Source organism: Perca flavescens, chromosome 19 (genome assembly GCF_004354835.1).
Source record: "Perca flavescens isolate YP-PL-M2 chromosome 19, PFLA_1.0, whole genome shotgun sequence".
Lineage (NCBI taxonomy): Eukaryota > Metazoa > Chordata > Actinopteri > Perciformes > Percidae > Perca > Perca flavescens.
Window position 1 is genome coordinate 26,899,112 of NC_041349.1, and position 26,975 is coordinate 26,926,086.

Sequence of the window (26,975 nt, forward strand, 5' to 3'; positions counted from 1 at the left end):
ATCATAGGTTTGAAGGGGAAAAGAGCAGAAGAACAATACTTGGTTATCATAATTAGATATTTTGAACAAATGTTTGTCAATGCCAAAGATTAACAAGATTGACTGACCTTAACAAGTTACAGCGGTTACCTGAATGGCTTAACTACATACATTTAAAAGTAACTAGTTATTTAAACATGTCTACAAGATTATCTTCTATCTATAAAGACTTCTGGAACAAAACCAAACAGCTAACCCGAAGGTGTTAATAGGGCCAATGAGAAATGATCTCCAAACCTTTCATTAAAGACAAGGGGGGGAAGGGGACTGAGTGCCCAGGGCCCTCATGTGAGGAGGGCCCAAAAATACTCAACATCTCTTTTTCTTAAGAGCCTAGTCCTCCATGAAATGCATATGTAAATATAATGTGAATGGAATGTTTTAAGTGTTTTTGCCCGTATAATATATGTCCACTTTCTCACCTGGTTCTTCCAGGTCCCTCTCTTTGTCCACTCTCTCTCCATCCTCCTCTCTCCCTCTATCTCCTTCCCTCCGTCCTATCACTGACAATCACATACAAAACATTTTGTAATCAACTAGAAAATAATCTTCAAATAAAAGAGAAAATAAAACACAGTAGTCCTACTATATACATGTCTTATAGGCTACCTAGCCATTTTCTCACCTTGTTCATCTTGCTCTCTCTGCCCTTCTCCCTCTCTATTGTCCTCGCTCCTTTGTGCTGTCAACCAGAAGGCAAATGTAATCAACTAATCAACAGAGAATGCATTGTGTAGGCTACCAAAGTAGAGCTGATGAAGGTCCTGCTACTCCCGAAAACATGTCTTTTCGCTTTTTTCTTTTATTTGAGCCGCTTGGGTAACTTTTTTTCATTTTGGCGTTTAGACCATTGACATAACAGAAAGGTTTAGACCGTTTAGACTCGTCTTTCTCCGTCTCTGTGTACTTCCCATTTCTCCTGTCACCGTTTGTTTATCTGTGGGACGGACTAGTCCATTTCATTGTGAAAGTAGGGGGTGCTGACCTCCCTCAGCAAGCAGGGCGCCTGCAGCTGCTGGGGGCGCTGATCTGCCAATTCCCCACACAGTGAAATGATAGAAAACAGAAAAACGCTTCGCAGCACAGAGGATTATTTATATATTTTTTTAAATTAAGTGGCTGCCCGGTTCGCCCGTGCCAAAAACCGCCACTGATATTTAGGGGTGCTTCAGCACAGGATTATAAAACCATTTCCAAAGCAAAACACCCAATCATTTTTTTCATTATTTATTGCAGTGGAATCTAAACAGAATTTTTTTTTAACTTGCCATTATGTGGCTGTAAATCTAAAAAATGTATTTGCTGAAGATTTTGTGAATAAAAAAAAAGAAAAAAATAAAAAAAATAAATAAATAAAAATAATAATATATATATATATATATATATATATATATATATATATATATATATATATATATATATATATATAAAATATATATAAACAATTTTTTCCTTTTTGTCTCATTCAGCTTTTTCAGGCGCTTGACTAATCGGAAAAGTGAGTCTGAGGGTTAACACTTTGGAGAAATAATGGCCAGATCTATAATTTAAAAGACATCCAAGTTTATGTTTATACATTTAGCAACCTAAGATAGAATTTATTTAAACTATATTCATACATTGTTTGATTTTATCTTTTCTACAAAATTATAACACCTTGTTACTCATACTTTATAAGCTAAAAAAAAAAAAAAAACGTATTTTTTCACTTATTTTGGAAAACAAACTCTCATACACATACATTCCACATTGGCAACTCCTCAAAGTTTCTGAGGCAGAACATGTGGCTGTGTGACCACAGGAGGTAGCGTGAGCAGTTGGCAGATGCCATTGCACTCTGGTCCGTGTTGCTCCTCCAGGAAATACCTGAGGCCTCTGGCAGCAAAGTTGGAGGGGCCTTTGGGGGTCTTGGTGGAGTGAATCTGGGGGTCAGTGAGGTAGGTCAGCCCTTTGCCATTGGCTGTCACCCACCCTGGAAAAAAAAAGGAAGGAGTAGTTCACAACTAAGAACAAACTCATATATATATACTGTGTATATTCTTAGCTTTACGTAGGGAGGAGTGCAACCTTTGTCATAATACACAATAAGTCTGTGTAAAATCATCTTGCTATATAAGGGCTGGGCAATAAATAAAAAATTGAAAGATGATTACAATTTAGTCTCCAAATGATCACAGAAACAGAGTAATCGAGAAAAACACACATCACGTTATTTTGTCTTGTTTTCTGAATGAAAATAGAACACACACACACACACATATATGCATTCCCTAGCCCCTTACCCTAACCATCACCAAGTCTCACACACACACACACACACACACACACACACACACACACACACACACACACACACACACACACACACACACACACACACACACACACACACACACACACACACACACACACACACACACACACACACACACACACACACACACACACACACACACACACACACACACACACACACCTTGCAGGTCTACAACAACTTCCTGGCACTCAGAGAGCAGGTAGGTGAAGTGTCCGAAGGCGAGGCCATACTCTGTAGCCTGGAAACTATTGTCCTTCTTTCCAGTGTTGTTGGTCAGTTTGACAAAGTCCCCAAGCATGTAGGGCTCCACTGTTACACAGCCTGCAATCTCATTTCCATTCAGAATCTATTCACAAGCACAGAAAACAAGAGGGAAATCAGCAAATATGCAAAGCCCGTCTTTGTGCGCCATCCATTACATGGCTGAGTAGTATACATTTCTCCAATGGCTTTATTAGGTCTCTACAGGTAAATTAAAAGTCTTCTGTCACTACTCAAAAGAGTCATCATAACAAGTGTTGCAGTTTACATGGTGTTTAAATTAAAATGAGATCAAATTGATCAATGTAATCCAGAATATTTTTTTGGGCCAGTTCATCCAGGAAAGTGCAGATACGATTAGGAGAATACTCACCACTAAGCTATTATTTGTACCTTAATGTCTCATGTTACTCTTTTAACAGCTCACAGTATATTATAGACTACTAACTAAAAAAGAATTGGCTCTACTACAGCCATGAGATTATGTTTCTTGCTGTAAACCGACAACTGGAGAGTGTACTGGGGTGTACCATTTAAATTTAAACAACCATGCTCCGAGGCTGCTGCAAGCTATCCTGCACTGTGCCGTTTCTGACGTTATGTATTTGTGTAGAGGGTCCTATTGAAGTGGCATTTATGAAGGAAGTCATTTTATGATAATGCAATATCTGATACATGTGCTTTCCTTTCGATTTGATCTGGTCTCACCAGTAGTGCTTCCGAGGGAATGAAGAAGATCTGAGCCATGACTTCCTTGTCATAAAGACTCTTGTTGAATTCCGTCACATAGTACTGGGCTGTCATCTGTCTCTCCACATCTTTCAGGTGAAACTGGATCTCCTTTGGCTTCAAGTAATCTTTTCCAACATAACTAAAGGACAACCAGACACAGACAACGTGAGATTTAAAGTCATTTTGTACAGGTTGTGCCGGGACTGCGCGGCTGCATACCTGCTTAACCTCTCCTCTTGGTGTAAAAACTGCACCCATATTGCCGCTCTCTGCTTGCCCTGCATCCCCATCGGCTCCCCGATGTAAGCACACGTCTCCCTGGCTGTCCACAGCCCTGTGGCCTTGGAGAACTTCAAATGAAGAGCACCTAATTGAGATGACATTTAAAGATGAATGCAATATTTCAGTAGGGCCGACAGTGGTGGAAGAAATAACCAGATCCGACAACGTTACTTCAGTAAAAGTACTGATACAAGTACTAATACCACACTGTAAAAATACTGTTGCAAGGAAACGTCCTGCATTGTGTCCTGCAAGTATCATCAGGAAAATGTAATTAAAGTCTTAGAAGTAAAAGTACTCCATGCATAAGTGCTAAATCACCATTCGCCACTGTTGCACCAAATGCTTCCACGTGAGAAAGTGTGGTCTAGACCTACTCTATCTGTAAAATGTCTTGAGATAACTCTTAGGATTAGGATTTGATAATATAAATAAAATGTAATTAAATTTAATTGGCTAATCATTTCAGGTGTTCTTGTAGGCCTGCATATTATTGGGTAGCTTAATTCATAATAAAAAGCAAAAAAACTAACTGGCCAACCTGCACCACCAAACATAACAAACAGTCTTCCAGCCAATAACTGACAAGAAGGATTTGGGGGTGGGGGTTGGGGGGTTAGTGCACAGAAGGGAGGGGGAGGGGACGGGAGAGGAGGAGGGAGGGGCAAGCTAGCCTCCGTTTTGTTTGACAATACTTCGAACGTCAACAAGAAGTGACATCACCCAACATCGCTCGGAGCACCTTTAAGCTGTCAGATTCGTGTAGCGGAGTACAAGTAGAAAGTGGCATGAAAAGAAGGGACTGAAGTACAGTACAGGTACGTCACATTTGTACTTAAGTACAGTACTTTGTTAAAGGTACTGTACTGTACACCACTGCAGACCGACACTCCCTAGTGCCTAGTATGGCTAAAGAGATGTACTGATGATACAGACACGTTTCTATTTAAACTTACTGTATGCAGTTCTGTGCGTCTTGAGTTTGAATTGCGTCTTGTCGCTGTGAAGTCTCTTCAGCAGACATTCATGGCAAACTCCAGCCAGTAGTGCTTGGAAATCCTGCTGTGACAACAAATACTGGCTCTCGGGGACAACACTAGTTACAGCGCTGTGTTTAACACAGCTGTAGCACAAGGGGTTCTTCATCTGAGGGACGTTCACTTTCTCTGAAGTAGTAACGCCACTGTGTTGGGGTCCACTCTGATGCTCCTCCAGCATCTCAAATGAACTCTCTGTGGAGGTTTCAGTGGAAGCACACTGCTCAGGGAGGTTAGGGTGCGGGGTTGCTGAAGTAGCGGGTTTTACGGCTATCAAGTCAACTTCACGGTTGAGATTTGGGTCAACATTGAGGCTCTCAAGAGGTCTGAATTCCCATCCAGATGTGTGTTTTTTGTGTGTGGGATCACGAGCAGAATCATTGCTTTCAGAATCCAGCGTTTCCAAGAGGAAGAAACTCCCATCAGACTCTGCTGACTTGCCGCTTTGAACGCTTCCTGCTTTTGAAAAGCTGCTTGGCTGAGGTTTCCCGTTTGTGGGGGAGTTCAGGTCAGCTGAAAGTTTCTCCCACGACGACTGGGAACTGAAACTGCCACTGAGCGAGCTGGAGGATGTTCGGAGAGCTAGCTGGGATAAGGATTGCGCGGCTCCCTCAGTTGCTGACTGTTTCGGCGCCACACCAACATCAGTCATCCAATCCTCGTCAGTGTCCAGTGTCTCTATTCCAGCTTGAATCACTTCAAACTTATCCAAATCAGCACTCCCATTGGATGAGGAAGAGGCAGGTATTGCAGAACTAAGGGCTTTTTGGGAACCAACACCAGAGTTACAACCATGTAAGCCTCGCTTCTTGTTTCCATCAGCGGATTGTAGCACGCTGTCTGACCTGTCATCATTAACCTCAGTGGTCAGGCAGCTCTGATTACGTGCTTTTGCTCCACGTTCAACACCACTACTTCCTGTGAAGCCGCTGCTGCTGGGCCTAGGAGACCCTGAACTACTCAAGGAGAAGTTCTGCCATGAAGAGCCGAGGTTATCTGTGCTTCCCAGAGTGGAACACAGGTCAGACTTTTGAGGTGGGTGCACAGTAGGTGAACGTGAACCTCTCTCTTGGGGCTCCTCTCCTTTGGGTGCCACTTTGCAGGCCTCGGTGCTGCATTCTGTGTACAGCGTACCAATGGTTGTCCCCAGTGCAGTTATACATAACCTCGCCTCATCTATGTCGTCTTTGGTCCCCTTACAGCTTGTGTTGGTTGTCTCGCACAGTGACGCGTGATACTTTTGGAATCTCTTCATCACCTTGGCGAAACCTTCCAGAGTGAAATTTACCAATGTGTCCTTGATGTTTCCGTAACTGTCCGGGATAAAAGACCCCTTGTCTGAATTAAGGAAAGGCTCCACTCTCAACAGACGCTTGACTTGTCCGACCAGGTGCATGATTTCGGCACAGAGGCTGTCTTTGTCTTGGGTATCTGCATTGCAGTAATCGTAGAAATTCGCTAAAGCTTTTTGGCAAGCTTGAGTTGCCCGCGCCACGACCTCCTGAGGAGTGCCGAGCCATTTGTGAGCGACAGTGAGAGAATAGGCAGCCTTGAGGAAGGTGTGAAGCTCCTGCTGGCTGGTGACCAGCTCGCCCTCCACTTTGGTGAGCAGGCCGATCGCAAACGCCTCGCTCGCCTGCAGGAGGAAAGACTGCCTTTCAGAGGCAGGGCACTCCACTGAGAAACTGTACGATAACAAGCAGGTCCCTTGGGTTACCTGAAGAAGAAGGAAAAAAAAGAGGTCAGAGAGAAGCGGAAAATAATTAAAGTAGTAATAAGTAAGATTTATTCCTCTTCAGGAAAACACTGATTTATGGTCGTGTCTGGATGGTAACTCAAGATTTGCGAAAGTATCGCAGGATGGTTGCATTGATGAATGGGTAAAGTCCCCCTTCATTTAAAAAAAATGAGTTTTCTAAGGTTTATGTTACCTAAAATATCAGACCTATAATGACTTGTATCCGTTTGTCACTAAAAACTTGTTTTCACATTCCTCTACTGAAGGAGGAGACGTCTGTGCACAAATCGGAGATTCAAACACATCCCGGTCAAGCGTGATTAGGTACGTCAATAATGTGCAAACCAATTTCTGTCTAAAAAATGTGGACAGGGCAACAACTTTGACACAACATGGCAAAGAAACCTGAAACCTCCAGTGCAGAGGGGAATGTCAGTCCACAAGTTACCAGTTACAAGCTAACAAACAACAAACTTTTTATGTGGAAAAACCACGTTAAACAAACTATTAATCATAACAGTATTTTTACTTACTTTAAAATATTTCTGGAGAAGGACTTTAAAGGTCCCATGACATGCTGTTCTTTGGATGCTTTTATATAGACCTTAGTGGTCCCCTAATACTGTATCTGAAGTCTCTTTTATATAGACCTTAGTGGTCCCCTAATACTGTATCTGAAGTCTCTTTTATATAGACCTTAGTGGTCCCCTAATACTGTATCTGAAGTCTCTTTCCCGAAATTCAGCCTTGGTGCAGAATTACAGCCACTAGAATTACAGCCACCAGAGCCAGTCCCACAATGAGCTTTCCTTAGGACGTGCCATTTCTGTGTCTGTAGCTATTGAGGAGGAGAGAGGGGGGAGCAAGGTGGAGGTTGGGGGTGTGGCCTTTACCAACTGCCACTTTGCTCGTTTGAAGGCCATGATGTCTCTCTCTCATGGGAGGGCCAAATTCTCTGGGCGGGCAAAGCAGAGAAAGGGGAGGTAATCTTGCTCCTTATGACCTAATAAGGAGAAGATTCCAGATCGGCCCATCTGAGCTTTCATTTTCTCAAAAGGCAGAGCAGGATACCCAGGGCTCGGTTTACACCTATCACCATTTGTAGCAACTGGGGGACCATAGGCAGGCTGGGGGAACGCATATTAATGTTAAAAAAAAATCATAAAGAGAAATTTTCATGCCATGGGACCTTTAAGGTAAGGATAGGTAGTCGGCAGCCTAATGTAGGGTTGCCATCTAAACAAGACCCCGATTTATGTCAACATGGCAACAGTGAGGCGTGGCAGAGGCCGGTCGATGGAACAACTCACCACATTGGTCAACACATAGAGTGAAGTATACTGGCTGTAAACTACCGCCATCTTAGCTGCATGAGCTGCTGAAAGAAGACGATGACTCCTGTCCCCAAGTAAAGACTGCTCCAAACAATCAGACACAAGACATTAGACAAGAAAATATACAAAGCCAACAATAGAAAAAAAAATACACATCATATCTGTTGGATTTACCAAATCAATATCTGGATTAGTCCTAAAAGCGTGGAAGTCCTCATCGTTCATAGACACCAATATGTTGGCCAGGATGCCAAGAGAGGTTCCAATGCCCTACAACATACACAGACATGTAGAGCAAAGGTTTTTAACAGTGTGTAAACTGGGTTGTGCATGTTTACAGGCTCACAATATGGGAACTGTGATGACAATATTGTGGTTGTGGATTGAACCTTTTTATCAGGTTGAGGAAGTGTGTAGTAGCCGACCAGAGAGGCCCAGATTAGCTGTGCAGCCTCTAGCCACAGGCCTGGAACAGAGCACAAAACAGCCATGACATCAATATATCAGCGGAGGAAGCTATTTTCTTTCATTCGGGGGAAAAAGATCTTACCTAGCTTCTGCAAAATCATTCCACGTACTTGAATGCTAACAGCCTGCACAAGAGCCCGGTCACTCTTAGAGTGGTACACCCAACAACCTGCATGAGAAAACAAAAGATTTGATTTTTTTATTCAGCTTGTAAAAAAAACCAACAGGATACAGGTTTGTGATTTAAGGCAATTAGCATAACAATAGCACGTACCTGTGGCCCCGCTATTGTTAATCAGACTGCTCAGTATGTATTCTGCCTTTTGTAGTTTGCCTGCAGGGAAGATAATTGTAATGTTTATCCAGCTCTGTATAACGCACCAAAACATCAAACATATCTATGACAATGTGTAATGATGACAAAGCCTTCTCACATATCCATGTTATGAGTATGCATCAACTAAAGAATGTCATTGTATTCAATAAAAAGAAAAATACATAAATAAATTGGCCTATGACATACATATATCCTGAAATAAATAAATAAGGTAATACATATATAAATGTAAATATAAATATAAAAATTAGCCAATATAAAATCAATATATATATATATATATTGATGAAGTGATTTGATATGGCTCATTTATATATTTATGTTTGACTTTTATTTTTTTCAGGGGAATGTCACATTTATTTCCCTCTCTATTTATTTCCACTTCTTATCTTAATTTCATAGGCAATTTTTATTTATTTATTTATGTGTTTATTCATGTATTTAATTTGGAATAAAATGGCATTCCATAATGAACCACTATTATGTCCCAAAATAGTGATTAGCATGAAGTGTTCCTCATCCGTTCACATTTATTGAGTGCCAGTAGCTCGGCTACAAGGGCATAGTTAATGAGCATCATTACTCAATGCCAGAGTGACTCGCTGAGCAAATTCAAATTGTGCTCTCGCGAGAACTCTGGGTTTCCAGGGTAGTAGCTCCCCACAAAACTAAAAAAAGTAATGAAGTACACTCAAAGCCACACAGTACCAGAGTTAACGTAGACTCTGGCCTGTCGTATGACCAGCTGGGGGGCCACGGGGGTGTCAGGGTGGCGTCTGTGGAGCAGCTTGGCGATCTTGAGCAGCCGCCTGGACTCGTCCGTCCAGTAGAGGAAGCGGTCGACTAGGAAGACCACCGCCAGTGCCGTGCGTGCCTCCTGAGCCGCGATGGAAGCCTTCAGGAGAGCCTGGCAGCAGGGCAAACATATTTAGTGAATATTTATTTTCAGTAACAGCACATATAAACCGTTACTTAGCGGTGTCACTGTGTTACCAGTAGCGGAGAGAGGTGCTTGCTGATAAGGTCGCTGAGGTTGGTCTTGTCTTTGGCATTGAGTGACTCTTTATACTGCCACTTCTCCGGCACAAAGGGCCACTTCATTTCCATTGCCTCCTGCAGGAGAGAGGCCAGTTCTGCACACAACGAGTCTACAGGAAACAAGAGGGATTTCGTCAATCCAATTAAAAGTGTGTGGCAGTGCAAAAAATAAATAAACGGACAACACCTGATAACTTTTTCTTAAAGCTTTTCTATCCTTCCTTTGGTACGGACATGCTATACTGTATGTGGGCACTGGGAAGGCAGAGGGACTGTCTTATACTGAGTTTAGGAGGAGGTTTATAAGGAGTACTGCCCCAGCTTTCCCTACTGAAAGGCATTAGCAAAACAAAGGGAAATCCCCTCAAATTCATGGCAACTCCACGTTGGATTCACCGAGCCTTTGTGCAGAATGCCTTTGTCCCTCATTCACAACACAAACCAATATGTGTGGACCTTATGTAAACGTAATTCCACAAACAAATCTCCTCACCCAAATCCCAATCCGACGTCCTTCCAGGCCCAAATGAAAATTGAACAAATAGCACCATCTTGTGTCTGACCTGAGCAGCTCCAGTAGTTGTGCCTCTCTGCCTGCGTGGGCTGGGTGGGCCGCTGAGCTGCTGCCACTACTCCGAGGCACTCGTCCAGTAAACCCCCCACCTCCTGGCTGCCCATTCTGGTCAACAGATGTTGTAGCTGTCGCCGTGGGATGAAAGGATGTCCTCTGTTCTTGGCCTCTTTACCCCCTGGCCTGTTCCTGTATTAAAGCTGTGTTAGGCACTTTATTTTTGGCGTTGTGGGGCAAAAAAAAATGATATAATTACACAATTACAATTACATAATAATCTTTCAGCATACTGGTTTGAGAGGCAAAAGGTCTGAGAGAAAACTAGACTTCTGCGCATCCTCTCGGCTCTGTTTTCAGGCTTTAGAAAATCTAGCCAGTGATGGGAGACTTTGGCCAATCACAGGACATTTCATGGAGCGAGCGCGTTCCTACTGGCTGTTCTGTGCATGCATTGCCCCTGCAAAAGTGGGGAGAGGGAGAGCTACAGGAACGAGGTCTCATTCTACTATTTGAAATGCTGGGTTGCGTCTGAAATCGCATACTCTGCACTACACTAGCACTAGTTAGCGTTAACATACTTCTGTGTAAATAAACCATAGACAGTATATAAACAGTAGTGTGTATCTTTTCGGACGCGCTCAGCTGTCATTTTCAACGTCACTTCCTGCTGTTGAAGACGCGTAACCATGGTAACCCCCGCCGACCTCCGCTCTAGCGGCATCGCCAGATAATGCTTAAATTACTGAAAGAGGGGAACACCTAGACCAACAGTTGTTGAAATATATACAAATGTAAATTAGAGCTCCTTGGTTACCGTCTGTCTGTTATGAATGAACGTTACTACCCGATGCATTGTGGGATATTTATGCCGGCGTAGTGTGCAGTATTACTTACTGTAATATTGCAAGTGTCTTATGCTCATACATACCGTTAGTACATTCATGTGGATTGTTTATTTAGTATTTTTTCTTTAATTGTCCATATTATTCATGTGGATTTATTTGTTATTTGATCATCCTGTTTATGATAAATGTGTGTGTATGTTGTGTGTGATGTCTGTAAGCTATTGGGACCTTGAATTTCCCCTTGGGGATCAATAAAGTATCCATCCATCCATCCATCCATCCATCCATCAATAGTATGCAATTCACGTACTATTGGTTTCATACTAAGTTTTCGGACATACTAAAAAAAACTCACATTATGTGTTAGTATGGAATTTTGGACACAGCCCTGGCGTTATTTACTTTTTTTCATTTTTAGCCTTCTACCCACTGCAGCTTTAAAGTGATCCAAGAAGGGGGATCCCGGGGAAATGCCACACTGCTGTTGAGAAAGGATTGCACGATCAGGTCTGTTTGTAAATTTCAAAACATGAGACATTCAATCAATACATAATCAATAAAAAACTCCATTTCAAAAAAATATAATAAAGCCAATTCCTGTCCTGTCCCATGTATATGTACAAGTAATGTCTTGTAATTGTTTGGACAGTAGTCGACACATTTGCTGATGTTTCTGTATTCCCCTGAAACAATGTCCCAGGTAAATGAAAACCATTTTACGGTCCTTTAAGAGAGTTACAATGGGTCTACTCTATTTAAATAATATGTGACCATTAAAAGCTCCGGCCCACCTTCAACCTGAGCAGAGTCAGTTCTGAAAACACCTGTGTGGCTGTTCAGAGGCTTTAACAACATTGACTTCATAGTGAACCATAATTACTTCAATAAGTAGGCCTATATTTCAAAACTTGTCATATAGCTTGTATGTACACTCATTTGTCAAAGTTATTTAGGTGTAGCATAAAGAAAACACACAATATCATGGGGTATGATAAAGATGTTGTAAGTATAGCTAGCTACTGTAGCCTACTTTGACAGCGAAAAATAAAATCCACAGACATAACTCAACAGGAGTGGAAGTCAATGTTGTTTATGTCGTCGCATTTAAAATAACTCTGCCCCCCTTAAACGTTAAGCTTACACGACTCCCTGTCCCTCTTACTAGGATGTCCGAATGATAACATATGTTTTCATTAAACAGTAATTAAACAGCACCCACCCGTCTTCAAGTTTGTCCTCGTCTTCCTGGTAGGGCAGTCCTATGCGGTGCTGCCTTCAAATAATGTCGGAAATATCGCAATTCCAACTGGAGAGAGCTTGTTGCACGAGTCCTTGCACTCTTCAGTGATGAGGTGTGCGATTACGGAATTTGAGGTGTTGTACAATTATAACAATGAACCAAAATCAGTGTTTAACTTTTGATCAAATACACTTTCTTAAATTATCTTAGCAATAGGCTACACTCTGCATTCTATAGGCTGTGTTTAGAGTTATTAGGCTATACTCACTTAGGCCCGCATGAAATGTCGTTATAAAGATAATATGAATTATGTGTGCAATAGTTCTGTGTTTTGTAAATTGTCCATGGATGTTTTTTTATTGCTTCTTTATATATATATATATATATATATATATATATATATATATATATATATATATATATATATATATATATATATTTTTTATATTTACTGTTTTTCCTTTATTGCATATTCGATTTGTAATTTAAACCTACTTATTTTTATTATATTTTAATATGTCCCTTGCATTTTATGGTTATCACTCACTTAGTCTCGATTGATTGCCAGACCTATCTCCACAGCATTGTTGAGTGAACGCAACGTGTGACGTTACAATGGGCGAAAATCCTATTCCAAAAAAATAAGAAAAATGCAACATATATTTTCTCTATTTGTCATGCCATGTTGTACATGGGCTACATTCATTAATCAATCAAGTCATTAATTAATTGATTGATTAACAAATACGTGCATTCCCCATTCTACCACTGCAGCAGAGCTCTGCCTTTTGTTTAGCCCACTGAAATATAAACATATTCAAACATTCCGAAATGTATGAGGTGTATGTGAAGGCAGCACAGACCTGGAAGTGTGGACATACGTGAGGTTATCAAGAAATGATTGATATCTGACAAGACGCATTAATATTGCAGAGCAGCGACCACTATGCTGGATTGTTGTGGATGGTGTGTAATGATGCGAAAGCAGCACACACACACACACACACACACACACACACACACACACACACACACACACACACACACACACACACAACAAGCGCGTGCAGCCCGTGGTGCTGCTGTGCTCCTACCAATAGGCGGGACTGTGGCTCTGCAGTCGGACTGCGAGCTGCACAGCTGGGACGTGAGCGTACGGGCTGGCACGCGGTCCAGCTGCGGCCAGATGACTGCGCGCAGCTGCTTTCTCCTACACCAACACACATCACATCCACAAGTTGCTTCCGAGCTCGCCACGAGATGACTTGTGCACACTGTAGGGTTTAATGTGCCGTAAATAAAAAAAGAAAAACCCCCGCAGAGCGCATTCAGAGACACGCCAGCATCAACTCCGAAGAGGGATCCGAGTGCAATATTTTTTGATGAGTTTTTTTGGGGTTCCATCATCTGCGCCTGTCTCCCTCCGCAGGACCCTGGTGTTCCCACTCCTCAGCCAAACAGGCTTTTTAAGTGTGATGTAACGCTTTTCATCTCAGCAGCTCACTCCACAACTGTTAGCACTGTCGCCTCCTCTCTCCCAGAGCATGGGACCCTTCAAACTCTAAAAAGGTAAGAAATGTGTCATAACGTGCATATTAGTAAGCCGAGGCTAGGCATTTTTACGCATGGCGGGTTTCAGATGGCTCTCTTTTCTCGCCTGCTCAGGCACTTACAGTATATTTAGAAGAAACCCGCCACAGGGTAATGTGGCGTGCCTGTCTTACACTCACACTCCTTGATCACTTGAGTTAGTAGGCTACGTGAGTGTACGTGTGTATTGTTGTATTGTAACAGTAGATAAGGAGGACTTCTTGCACCATCAGCCACAGCGAAGTCAGAATTTCACGGTGACTCATTAGGGAGTCATGAGTGCGCTTTGTACTTTGTGTTGGGAAAAAAAAAAAAAAAGTACCCCAGCTGTTGTGCTCCGACTTGCAGAAGACAGAAGTTGCAATCCAACATCTGTCCATTATATCTGCTAGCAGAACCAATGCAAATGACGGGTCATTGCACTGTTATTTCCAGGAAGAGGCGCATGAGTAGAGGAGGATGGAGGAACGCCTGTTCCTAAAATTAGATTGAGGGAGCGGCAGGATCTTTATCTTGCTTGACTGGGATATGAATGATGGTAAGCAAAAGCCTGCAGGCATGCAACGTTATGGCTTGAGCCATCTGGGAATGAGGAAGGGGGCGGAGATGGAAGTTATCTGGCCGAGGTATCCATCAAATGGCACTGACACTAGAGCCCCGGCAGCTCAGCTAATAACCAGTAAACACCTGATGAGATTTGGCCATAAACTGGGGGCTGTGTCCCAGCTCAGCGTGACTCAGCCGTGGCTGCTGAATTAAACAAGCGAGGGGTCAGACGTACCTTTCCTTCAATCAGTCAACTCATTACCAGGCTGCAGCTGTCTGACTGCAGTGAATCAAAGTGATTTTCTCCCACCGGCCTCAAAGCAGCGGGGGATTACGAGGCATCCTTAAGTGCTGATTACTTTCTCTGCAAAGTGTTTGCTTGTACTTCACCCCTGCCTTATCCACCCATGCTGTGATGTCAGAGCAGAGGGATTTGACTTGGAAGCTGTGACCCGTCTGCCTGTCTGGACATTTGAAAGTCTTAGCAGCTGTAGCTTTGCAGCCCATCACATTCTTGTGGGAGGGGAAAAAAGCCACTTCAGTGTGTTTCAATGTTGCTGATCTGGCCGGAGCTGCGTGCTGCTGATTAACCGCTCCTTTTTTTTTTTTTTTTTTTTTATATTGGACAAGCTCGCTTTGTGTGCACTTGTTCATCCACATCATCTGATTAAGAGGATGCAAATGTGGCAGACATCCACAGCAGCCATCACATATGACAGGCAAATGTGTCACCAAAGCACAAATCAATAGAACAGTTAGTCCAAAGTCCATTTTATCAGGCCATAGCTTATATGGTTAGCAGTTACTTTACAGTAACTTCTGGTCTCACATACCCAACAGGTGAAGTGGTGCTTGAAAAAGAAGAAGAAAAGATTTCAAGGATTAAGAGCAGCATTGTGGTTAAATCAAGTAGCCTGGACGAGATTTACGAAAAAAAAAACAAACATGCTCCTGCATGTCCATTTCTCCTTTCTCTCCTCTGCTGCCGCAGTGCAATTACTTCAGGGCTCTGGAGCGGCCACCCTTGATATTCAGCATCACTTCCAGCCACCTCCTCCACCTCAACCTGCAGCAGTGTTGCACTTATCATGAAAGCCAGCCATAATTGGATCCAGGGGCTGCTGCTTTATGCCAAAGAGACCAAGAGCAACACATTTGGGAGGAGAAGCAAGGCAGAACAGAGTGACAATAGTGAGGATGGGCAACAAAACTCAATCAACACGGGAGAAAAAGCAAGCAAGAAAAAGAAAAATAATTACAAAGAGCAGACAGGAGCTAAGCCAGACGCGTGTGCTGAACGTTCAGCACACGCGTACGGTCAAATGCACTTTCGGCCTCGGCCCGCTTTCTGCCTTCCCTATCTCACTTTTCATCAGCTAATACCATCTTTCTCTCCCTAATCCCTGTGATACACTCCTAGTTACCTGGATCGACCTTTCTCACCTTACCTGCTTGTCAATTGACAACAGGAAGGTACTCAATATCTGCACCAAAGCTTTCTTCTGAACTAGTTGTTGGTTAGGCCTGGGTATTCTATGAAAAATTCCGATACCGGTACCAATACCAATAAAGTGATGTTGATACCGGATCCTGAACAATACCTTTTTTCGATACCAATTTTTATAAAATCCATTTTAACAAAAAGAAATTACAACATTTCTTTTTCAGCTCCCACCACGTGAGCCCCCGTCTCTCTGTGCGTAACGTAGACTTTCTCCTGCCTGCCTTTACAGCGTGTGACGTTTGACAGCCAATCACAATCATAATTAGATCTTGGTAGAAGCATGCTGCAGGCTTATAGGCTGACGCTGACGCTGATGAGATTTGCTCCTTAGGCCGGCTACACGCTGGCTGTGTGGCGTGAGCGTGTCAGCCGCGTGGCGTGTCCGTTCATATTTCGGCTCCCATGTTAACAGGTCAGAGCTTACACACTGCCTGCCTGACACACATGTCTCAGCCGCGCCGAAAACACGTGCCTGCTAGAAATAGAACCGACGCCTAATTTTCACGCGATTAGGCATGTTGGAAGCGTTTTTCCAGGCAAAATAGAATACGCATATTAATAAATGACATGTTGATGTTTGAAAGTCTCTAGGTTTTGATATAAATGCAGATATGAATGTAATAAAAAAAGAGAGATTTTCTAATATTGCACCTGTCAATACAGAACAAAATATTCTGTAGCCTATTTTGCCGTGAATACTGCCGACGTTGTCTTTGCTGCAATCAGATCAGTATATATTTATGTTTAACATGTTATTTCATTTTATCAATGGGAAACATACATGTGTACAGACACGTTTCTGGTGTGCAAAGACATAGAAAAATCCACGCAGCTGACACGCAACAGTAACTCCACGCTCACGCCACTCAGCCAGTGTGTAGCCGGCCTTTAGGTATTGAAATTTAGTATTGAATGACGTGCCTTTTTCCTTTATACTAAGGAGGTAATTCGGTCTGTGCCTGAAAAGTATCGAATTCGGCACCAAGCCCTAATTGTTGGGAGTGTTTTTAAACTGATTTAAACACCAGAAAAGAGAATTTAGAGACACACAGCATAGGCTGAGGTAGATCCTACAACTATATTAATAAATTAGAGCTGCACAATACTGTATATAGTTTCTTTATCATCATCGCAATATCAACTTGTGCAATAAACACATTGCGAAAATCTGCGACATATTGCCAATAAAACTCCAACACAGAGAATATGAGTGGAAAACTGCACTTTAAAATGCAGCTGTCATTCTTTTTTTAGTGCTAACTTTTATATTCAATTCAAAGTTCAATTTGTTCAATACAATAATGTTGGAAATGGTTTCCTTTCGTTTGTTTTAAATTCAACAAGCAACTTGTTGTATTGTGGCAGAATACTGATCGCAGCAGAAGTGAGAACACTTTGATATCTGTTTATTTATCGCGAGGTATATCGTTATTGCGATATTCAACGTTATCGCATATTTTCCTCAAATGATCTAATTGTGAGTGGATGTGACTTCACTTAACGCAAACAGGTTCACTTTTAAAACTTCCCCCAATGGTTGATTCCATAATGATAGGCCTAGTCATCTCTACTCTTTCTTTGTCCCTCGGTGGATCTTTCTGTTCCACAGTCACCTCTTCAGTTCCCATTAAAGGGCACAGACCATGTAAAATCTCAGTATGTCAATGCACCTCACCTTTAAAGGCATGGCTAGAATGCAGACACAGAAGAGTGGGAGACATAGGAGGGGAAGGTAGCTGTTGAGGGAAAGTGTTGGACCTGAAGAGCTATAAATCAAGCTGTGGCTGGAATTAAATCAGTCAGGGGGAAACGCAGTAGTGGATCAGGCTGGTGGGAGGGCGGATCGAAACTGCCTTGCTGCTGTATCTAAGCTAGTGTAGTGATTACTTAAGGCAGTGAATTAGCAGTGATGGTGATTGCATGGCTGTGATTAGTTAAGGTTTCAGTTGACTGGCATTATTCTGTGCTACAGGTGTTAGGCGCGTCTCACTTTCAGAAGGGGAATCCGATTTGTTTTTGAGAACGCCTGTGGTTTACTGCACCTGCAATCAAAAATGTGCATTCATTTCTTTACTTTTTGTTCTCATCGGTCTGTTTGCATCCTGTTATCTCCCACACTCTTTATCTGAATGTGCGATAATGAATGGAGCAGGAAACTGTGGTGTTTGTGCTAGGCTATAGCCTGGTCTGCTCAGGGATGCAAGCTGTTTTAGGGAGACAGATAGATATAAACAGGAACTAGCCAAGGCTAACACTGTTAGAGAAAGCCTGCAGGGGGAATGAAGAGGCTGGCTGTGTGAATGAATGTGAAACTCCTGGCGTACACATATAACACGAAACTAGTTCATGACTGCTGTTTAAAACCACTGTGTAGCTCAGCGAACACCAACCTGACAGGAAGGAGGAAATGAAGCAGATAAACACAGCAAAGAACAAATTAGTCTCTAGAGATGTACAGTATGTGCCCTGCTCTGTAAAACACACACACGCACGCACACACGCACACATGCACACACATATACACACACACACACACACACACACACACACACACACACACACACACACACACACACACACACACACACACACACACACACACACAAGTGCGTCTCATTATCTTTGTGGGGACCCGTCATTTACATAATGCATTCCCTTGCCCCTTACTCTAACCTTAACCATCACAACTAAATGCCTAACCTTAACCCTAACCCTCAACCTAACCATAACTTAATTCTAACCCTAATCCTAAAACCAAGTCTTAACCCTCAAACAGTAAAGCAGTCCAGACCCTACAAGTATACTGGACTCCAGGACCCCACAAATGTAGTTAAACAACAACAACACACACACAGACACACACACACACACACACACACACACACACACACACACACACACACACACACACACACTTCTTAGAAAAGCTGAATTATGAAAAAGGAAGGATTGATTCCAGCATAACTAGGTGCCTGAGCCCAACCAAGGGCTGTTTTTTTGGGTGGATGTTTTCCTGCAGCTACACTGCCTTAACCTCCCGTGTGTCTGCATGGAGGGTGGGCCTCTGGTGCCTCCGGGTAATGGAATGGAAGCTTGCTATTAAAGAAATAGTTTAACATGTTGGGAAATATGCTTATTCACATTCTTGCCAAGAGTTAGATAGGAAGATAGAAGGAACGCTAATAAAAAACATCTCTAAATGGACTCTGCCAGCAGCTGTTATCTTAGCTTTAAAACATGTTTACCAGGCAACCAGTGGAGACTCCAGGAAGTTACTGGTCCCAGGCCAAGCATTGTTTAGCACTTTTGTATTCATTAACCACACCAGATATAGCACGTTATCTGGTCTAACAAGTGCTGGCAGGTTTGTCTTTATGCTAAGCTAACTGGCTGCTGGCTCATATTTACTGAACAGGCATGAGAGTGGTATCTTAGCTTCTATCCTATCATCTAGCGCTCTGCAAGAATGCAAAATAATCACATTTCCCCAAATGTCAAACTATTGCTTTAATTTGTGGAATTCAGACATTTTCCCATAAATCATAAGTTTGTATCCTCCATAAATCTGATATCTAGCAAATGCATTCTTCTTGCAACATGCAAATATTTCAGATTACTGAACTGTCATTACATGGAATATTTTTGCCCCAGATGAAACACTCATAACCACAGGAAGTGATGTTCCTGACATCAGCATTGCAGAAAAGCAGAAAATGACTCCTGACCTGTGCATGTTGTGAAATTATCAGACGGTTGGCAGAAGAGAAACAGACTCTAATCTATTGCAAAGAATGATGTGTCAAGTTTGGTCTTTTACACAATGTGCCATGTGGCCTCAGCCTTCAGTCGTCACATGGCGAGATGGAAGTTATGTGTGTGTGTCAGGGAGAGAAGTGAAAAGAAGAACCTCTAATATAGAGAGAACACTACCTAACAGCAATGTATTCAATTAGATGAGAACGTTTCTAACACGTTAAAGAAAGAAAAAAGGGTGGGCACGCAGAAATATACTTGCCACATCTCTCACACGCATACCAACAACACCCTTCCGGTATTTGTTATGAAGCAAACTTTCGCATCTGGTAAAAGGGCAGAAGTTTTAGCAGGAAGCCTCAAAACAAAGCAGTAAAAACAATGTGACACATTGATACAGTAAGGGGGAGGGAGGGTGGGAGGCACATGCAATGCCCTTTCTGTCCCACACATGACACTTTTCATTTGAAGTCAGAAAGTTGAGATGTGGGACATGAGAGTGTGCCAGATGTGGAACAGGATGCGTGACTTTTTTTAGTTTTGAAGGACGTAATAAAACATTACACTCTAGCAGCTGCTCTGTCCAAGCAACACATTGTGAAATGCGCATATTTTCCTAATCCTAAGAGTATGAAAAAGTGCTGCTTGCCTCCTTCACACACACACATATATATATATATATATATATATATATATATATATATATATATATATATATATATATATATATATATATATATTTAGCTTTTGAGAGAGGGATTCAAGTTGCATTTTTGTTCTTCCTCCTGTGTTTTCCATCATGACTCTCCCTCCCTATTTGATATTTTGCCCTCTTCAGCCAACAATCTCTTTCCATGTTTGACTGGGCTGAAGAGAGGTTGAGTACGCTCTCTTCCTGCCTTCCTTTATCTCCCCTGTCCTCCTCTCCTCCCTCCGTGTCACCCCCTCCGTCCCCCCCTCCGTCCCTAAGGAGCAACTGTAGCTGCTAATCTCAGTTCGCAGCCGGTGCGCCCCCACCGATGTGGCATTCAGCGTGTCCAGGGAAAAGGAAACGTTTCCCTTCCTGCTCTCAGTACCCTGCAGTCTGTAAATAGAGCCTGTCAACAGCTGCTCTGTAGGCCCCTCTGGAGAACTAAATCTGTCCCATCATGCACCCTTGCTACAACTTCCTGTAACAAACTAGGGGGTGTTAGGCAAGAGATATGTGTGGTGTGTGTGTATGACACGAAGAAGTGGTGTCTGTGTGGTTTTTCAGTCTTGTAATTTCATCCACATGGCGTCACCAGGCTGAAAAATGAGATAAAGCTCTAAAATGCAGATTACTGGCTCTCACTTTCCAAACTTGGGTTAAAGTTACAGTAAATGAATGATCATATTCATTTGAGACATAAGATTTTTTTGTGGTATCTTCCACTATCAACCCTTAAACTACATTTACATTTTGCCACCAAGATGGGTTTGTTCTAAGGCTAAAGCGTTTTTAGTTGTGGCATATGATGGAGGAAAGGAAGGAAATCTGACATTTTTTTAAATGTTTCTAATTAAAGTATGTAACATGCTTACATTACATACTTAAACTTAAACTACATAACATAAGTTATTTTAATCTTAATTGTGATATTATTCTAAACTTTACCAAGTAGTTTTGTTTCAATTCAGGTTTAACGTTAACCACGTTTAAAATAGCGACGTTTCACAAAGTGCACTGGTCAGAAAATAAAAAATAAAAACTGGAGAATATGTTTCCCTTGAAACATAATTGAAAACGCAGTTTGATGTATTGGGATGTCATTTTTAGGGACAGGGTTGTATATTGAGGTCTTTACAAGACTTGTAGCTCTGTTAACGCTGTGCTTGCTGTCTGCATGCTAACACGCTCACATTGACCATGCTATCATGCTGATGTTTAACCAGGTACTGTGTTTATCATGTTCACTATCTGGTTTCAGTGTGTATTTTGTTGGTTTGTGGTCATAAACCACAGGAGTGGATGAATAGTTTTGACCTGATGGTGACTCTAGATGACAAAGTCAGTGCATCACGTCAGTCGTGTGGCTAAAATGCTGGAGCTAGAACCTTTTAACATGTGCCGGCCTTATAGCTAATCAGAGTGAATACATGCATCCCTATCTTTTACCTCAGGACCATTATCCATGAAAACATCAATCAAACTTGTTTTACCCAAATGCCAGTGGGGAGGGAATGAAACTGAATCGATGGCTGTATGGAGACTGTGCATCTGCTCTGCGTATTTACTAGCATGGAAATGAGCCCATTATGGGAATATCAATAGCAGGATGGATGTCATTATCTGTGTGTCTGTCAGTGTCTGATCATCAATCAGTGCGAGTGTCAATTCCAAGACATAAAAAGATTTTGAAGATTTATGCAGCCAGTTTCCTTCTAATGTGTGGGCTTTGTAAGAAGGCATACTTAGCAGAGCCTAATGTGATTTAGGCAGGGACAATGAATCTATAAACACCCTAATTTACTCCATTGCATAGAAAATATATACTCACTTTACACATGCATTTAGGAACTGCAGATAAAGCATTATATTTCATATTGTATTTGACTTTTTACAAGTGAAAAATGTGTGGGTGTGCCACAGGTCAGCCCTATCTGCTAAAAATAACTTTCCCATAATAACAAAACTGCATTCTCAGTTATGTTTGGAGGGAAACATATATTTTGTCCCGGATTTCATTTTATACATCACACATTTTAGTTCTTATTACAAATACTTTCTAATCAAAGTCCGCAAAAACCCATGTAGAGATAAGGCTGTTGTAGATGGATGGGTCAAACAAACACTTTCACCCAAGAGACAGCTGTTCGTGTACTGTGTGAAACCAAAAGTTAGCGTTGACTTGTTTATGCAACATACATAACCTACATCACGTACTTAACTTAAATGATGTAACCAAAGTACTTATTTTTACCCATCATCTCTTTCAAGTAGTTTTGTGTAAATTCACAACATGTTTAAAACAGCAGCTGTTTTCACAATGTGTGCCAGCCACTGGAAAATACGTTTCCCTTGAACCATAATTGAGAATGGAGTTTCATTGTATGGGAACGCAATTTTTTAGGAGACGGGGTTGCACAGGTATTATGAAGTGGCGAACAGTTTTCATGTTGTTTTATGGCTACTAAAGTGAGAATGAGAAGGACGGCAGTGAGAAGGTGTCTTTCCGTGTCAAGCCGGAGGATCTGACATTTTCAGTGCCCACGAAACCAGCAGCACACTACAGATTCCGCATTGCCAGGATTGACCAGGCACCCTTCAGCTTCCCTTTATCCCCGCTGCGCCCCAACCCACCCCTAATCTGCCTGATCTATGGCCCTGGATCGTCGTCACCAGGCAACCAAGGATGACACCAAAAGCTCTCACAGCGTGCGTTACCTAACAATCGATTTACGGTAATAGAAACATGATCAGAAATCATGTGGGAAAAATACTGAAAGAATTGCAGAAAAGGCAGAAGGGGGAGGCTGTTATCAGTCTCTGAATCCTCCTCAAAGCACGGAGAGGCTTGTTCTCTGGGTTGCGACAAAGAGCTCTTGTCAGCGGGATGATGAATGGACAGTAAGACGGTATCATCATCAGCCTGTGCCGCAGTGCCAGAATAGACTCTGTTAAAAGCAGGTTCACCCTTTGCACAGGTGGCACTGTAACCCATCCTAAGCAGATGTCCTTGAGGACAGACTGTTCTGAACTGAAATGCAAAAAAATGCAGAAGCGAAAACGAGAAAATCCATTTCAGCACAGATCTGGATGGCTTTTATTAATAATGGCTCTTGTTGTGCGGCAATAATACACTTTAGGGCCCCTTCCCTTCGGATTATATTCATGACATGTGAGCAGTGGTGTCTGTTTTTTTTCTTTTCTGTTTTGTTAGTCAGCTGTCACAGGTGGGTTTTTTCTTTGAGGTTTCAGACATACAACTCTATGGCTCTATGGCTCAGAGACGCATTTCCTGTGGTGACCTTAACATTTTCATATGAACTTTCAGGTCTATCCATAGCTATATATATATATATATATATATATATATATATATATATATTGCACATATTGTATTTGTATTTGTACTCCATTTTGTTGGAATGTTTTAATCCAAATCTGATCTTTTTCCTGAACCTAACGAGTCGTTTTGGTGCCTAAAATTAAACTGTCATCGCCGCATGACACTCAATTTTTCTGGCATAACTCCACTACCATGGCCCCTGAAAGGACCGTCATCTGGCGGTGCCTGTACCCGGCTCACAGTCACCTGTTGGCGGCTAAACAACTGCCGCTGGTAGCCGGGGTCCCGGAGCTCTGTAGAAGCTAAATCCAAAGCAGCAACTGCTGCTCGGATTTCATCGTTCTATCGCTCTATAGACTGTTTATACTGTCTATAGACTGTATACAGCACATCATTTTGATTGTGGTCCTGCAGTCTGTCATTTCTTTACACTTTCTCTCTCCATGATCTGACCCCGTTCTTTATAAAGGCACAGATTTGAGGTTCAGTATGTTCTCTTTCCTCATCATTTCACTCTCGCTGTATGACTGATGATTGAAGCTTTAGGGCTATACTTCCCTCTCTTTCTCCATCTTCTCTTTTCCCTCCATCCCTGCAGAAATGTGCGAATGTGTGTAGCTGAGACAGCTCGTGAAGCCTGTAATTGAGTGTGTCCGCCCACCGCGTTGCAGCAGAGACAGCGCAGGGGAAGGCTTCATTGTGTCAGGCACAATGGATACGTACACACACTCATCACACTCCGCCACAGAACCACAACATTAAACAGCCATTAGTCGATCCAGCAGCGTGCTATGTTGCAGATTATGTGGCCTAACTTTGTCACTCGAGCGTAACCTCAGCGTTACCTTCACGCTTATCAGCAACACACCAAAATATCCAGTGGCTTCTTTAATCTCCTATTTTACACCAAGATCGAGCAGCAACCGTTATAGGAGATAGGATTAGTGTATTTGACTGCTTCAGACTCAATATACTCATCCAGGATTATAGAGTAAATAGATTCCCTCAGGTTACGTCTACTTCTCTAGGTAAAAACATGTATTTTGTGCGTTTGTGTAGAGGTGTGTGTATTGACTGGGCAGTAAGATGAGGTTGCCATGGTTCCCTGCTGCGAGGACTTATTCAATCAACAAGAAAACTACAAGTACACATTTCTTTCTTAACGTATTTCTGCAACACATGTATGACACAATGCCATCATGAATGTCCAAATATTTGACTATTATATGTCTTTAATACTTTGCTTGCAGTGCGTTCTGGTTGTACACAACAAACTGCATTGGAGCCTGTGAAGGACAGATAATAAATTGTGGTTTCCTGTTATTGTTTGTGGCTTTTTATAAGCTCTTTGGATGCTTTTATATAGGCCTTAGTGGTCCCCTAATACTGTATCTGAAGTCTCTTTTATATAGGCCTTAGTGGTCCCCTAATACTGTATCTGAAGTCTCTTTTATATAGGCCTTAGTGGTCCCCTAATACTGTATCTGAAGTCTCTTTTATATAGGCCTTAGTGGTCCCCTAATACTGTATCTGAAGTCTCTTTTATATAGACCTTAGTGGTCCCCTAATACTGTATCTGAAGTCTTTTTTATATAGGCCTTAGTGGTCCCCTAATACTGTATCTGAAGTCTTTTTTATATAGACCTTAGTGGTCCCCTAATACTGTACCTGAAGTCTCTTTTATATAGGCCTTAGTGGTCCCCTAATACTGTATCTGAAGTCTTTTTTATATAGACCTTAGTGGTCCCCTAATACTGTACTGTATAGGCCTTAGTGGTCCCCTCTTTTATATCTGAGTCTCTTTATATAGGCCTGGTCCCCTAATACTGTATCTGAAGTCTCTTTTATATAGGCCTTAGTGGTCCCCTAATACTGTATCTGAAGTCTTTTTTATATAGGCCTTAGTGGTCCCCTAATATCTGTATCTTTTTAAGTCTTTTTATATAGACCTTAGTGGTCCCCTAATACTGTATCTGAAGTCTTTTTATATAGGCCTTAGTGGTCCCCTAATACTGTATCTGAAGTCTTTTTTATATAGACCTTAGTGGTCCCCTAATACTGTACCTGAAGTCTCTTTTATATAGGCCTTAGTGGTCCCCTAATACTGTACCTGAAGTCTTTTTATATAGACCTTAGTGGTCCCCTAATACTGTACCTGAAGTCTCTTTTATATAGTTTTTATGGTCCCATATCTGTATCTGAAGTCTCTTTTACAAACTCCCCTAATACTGAAACCTTTTATATCCCTTAGTGGTCCCCCTAACTCTCAGTTCTTTTAAACCTTAGTGGTCCCCTAATACTGTATCTAATTCATATTTTGGTCCCCTATTTTATGCTCCACATATCTGGAACAAACTCCCAGAAACCTCTTTTGATTCTTTTAAATCTAAGCTAAAGACCTTTTTTTTATGTTGCTTTTCTTTAAATAATCTATTTTATTAACTTTAATTTCTTATACTGCACTGTAACTTTTATTCTTATACTGCACTATCAATTTTATTCTTGTCTTTTAATGTTTTTAATTTGTTTATTATTGTTTTTTTAATTGTTTTCTAACTGCTCTTTAATGTTTTATGTAAAGCACTTTGAATTGCCCTGTTGCTGAAATGTGCTATATAAATAAAGCTGCCTTGCCTAATACTGTATCTGAAGTCTCTTTTATATAGACCTTAGTGGTCCCCTAATACTGTATCTGAAGTCTCTTTTATATAGACCTTAGTGGTCCCCTAATACTGTATCTGAAGTCTCTTTTATATAGACCTTAGTGGTCCCCTAATACTGTATCTGAAGTCTCTTTTATATAGACCTTAGTGGTCCCCTAATACTGTATCTGAAGTCTCTTTTATATAGACCTTAGTGGTCCCCTAATACTGTATCTGAAGTCTCTTTTATATAGACCTTAGTGGTCCCCTAATACTGTATCTGAAGAATCTTTCCCAAAATTCAGCCTTGGTGCAGAATTAGAGCCACTAGAGCTAGTCCCACAATGAGCTTTCCTTAATATGTGCCATTTCTGTGTCTGAAGCTATTGAGGAGAAAGGAGGGGGCAAGGTGGAGGGTGGGGGTGTGGCCTTGACCAACTGCCACTTTGCTCGTTTGAAAGCCATGATGTCTCTCTCATGGGTGGGCCAAACTAAACTACTTGGTTAGTTTACGCAACTAATCCACTTTGTTAGGTTTAGGCAACTAATCCACTTGGTTAGGTTTTGACAAATACACTTTTTTTGATATTTATACTACGTCTCCTGACTTCATGCTTAGAGGCAGCCCTGCATGCGCCTTATGACATACAGAATGTAGACAGTTCAGTTC

At 41.8% G+C, this 26,975-nt stretch overlaps 2 protein-coding genes across 12 annotated transcripts in view; one reads left to right on the plus strand and one right to left on the minus strand.

The window, feature by feature from the left end:
* Positions 1 to 683: 683 nt before the first annotated feature.
* alpk1 (alpha-kinase 1) lies at positions 684 to 12,285 on the minus strand. 10 transcript variants are annotated; one of them, XM_028564829.1, is made up of 16 exons: positions 12,219 to 12,285; positions 11,355 to 11,480; positions 10,147 to 10,343; positions 9,539 to 9,693; positions 9,254 to 9,452; positions 8,483 to 8,542; positions 8,291 to 8,377; positions 8,130 to 8,206; positions 7,915 to 8,010; positions 7,717 to 7,821; positions 4,588 to 6,385; positions 3,569 to 3,716; positions 3,326 to 3,488; positions 2,516 to 2,702; positions 1,906 to 2,011; positions 684 to 721 (listed from the first exon to the last, which is right to left on the minus strand). In XM_028564829.1, coding segments are annotated over exons 2-16 (3,402 nt in total). In that variant the 5' UTR covers positions 11,357 to 11,480; positions 12,219 to 12,285; the 3' UTR covers positions 684 to 699. The 10 variants fall into 10 exon arrangements, with proteins under 10 accessions (XP_028420630.1, XP_028420624.1, XP_028420628.1 ...); XM_028564823.1 differs by having other exon boundaries at positions 1,781 to 2,011; XM_028564827.1 differs by lacking the exon at positions 684 to 721 and having other exon boundaries at positions 1,501 to 2,011; positions 11,402 to 11,480.
* Positions 12,286 to 13,385: 1,100 nt separating this feature from the next.
* The window catches only part of LOC114545322 (RAS guanyl-releasing protein 2), a 51,823-nt gene continuing 38,233 nt past the window's right edge, over positions 13,386 to 26,975 (plus strand). For both annotated transcript variants that reach the window (XM_028563593.1, XM_028563595.1), the window contains exon 1: positions 13,386 to 13,808. The gene's annotated coding sequence lies outside the window, so the exon portion shown is untranslated. The remainder of the gene's footprint in view (positions 13,809 to 26,975) is intronic.

Coding starts and splice junctions, on each gene's coding strand:
- alpk1 (XM_028564823.1), bottom strand. Junction 8,543..9,253: donor CAGAGTCTACGTTAACTCTG/GTACTGTGTGGC, acceptor TCTTCCCTGCAG/GCAAACTACAAAAGGCAGAA. Junction 2,012..2,515: donor AGTTGTTGTAGACCTGCAAG/GTGTGTGTGTGT, acceptor TTTTTTTTCCAG/GGTGGGTGACAGCCAATGGC.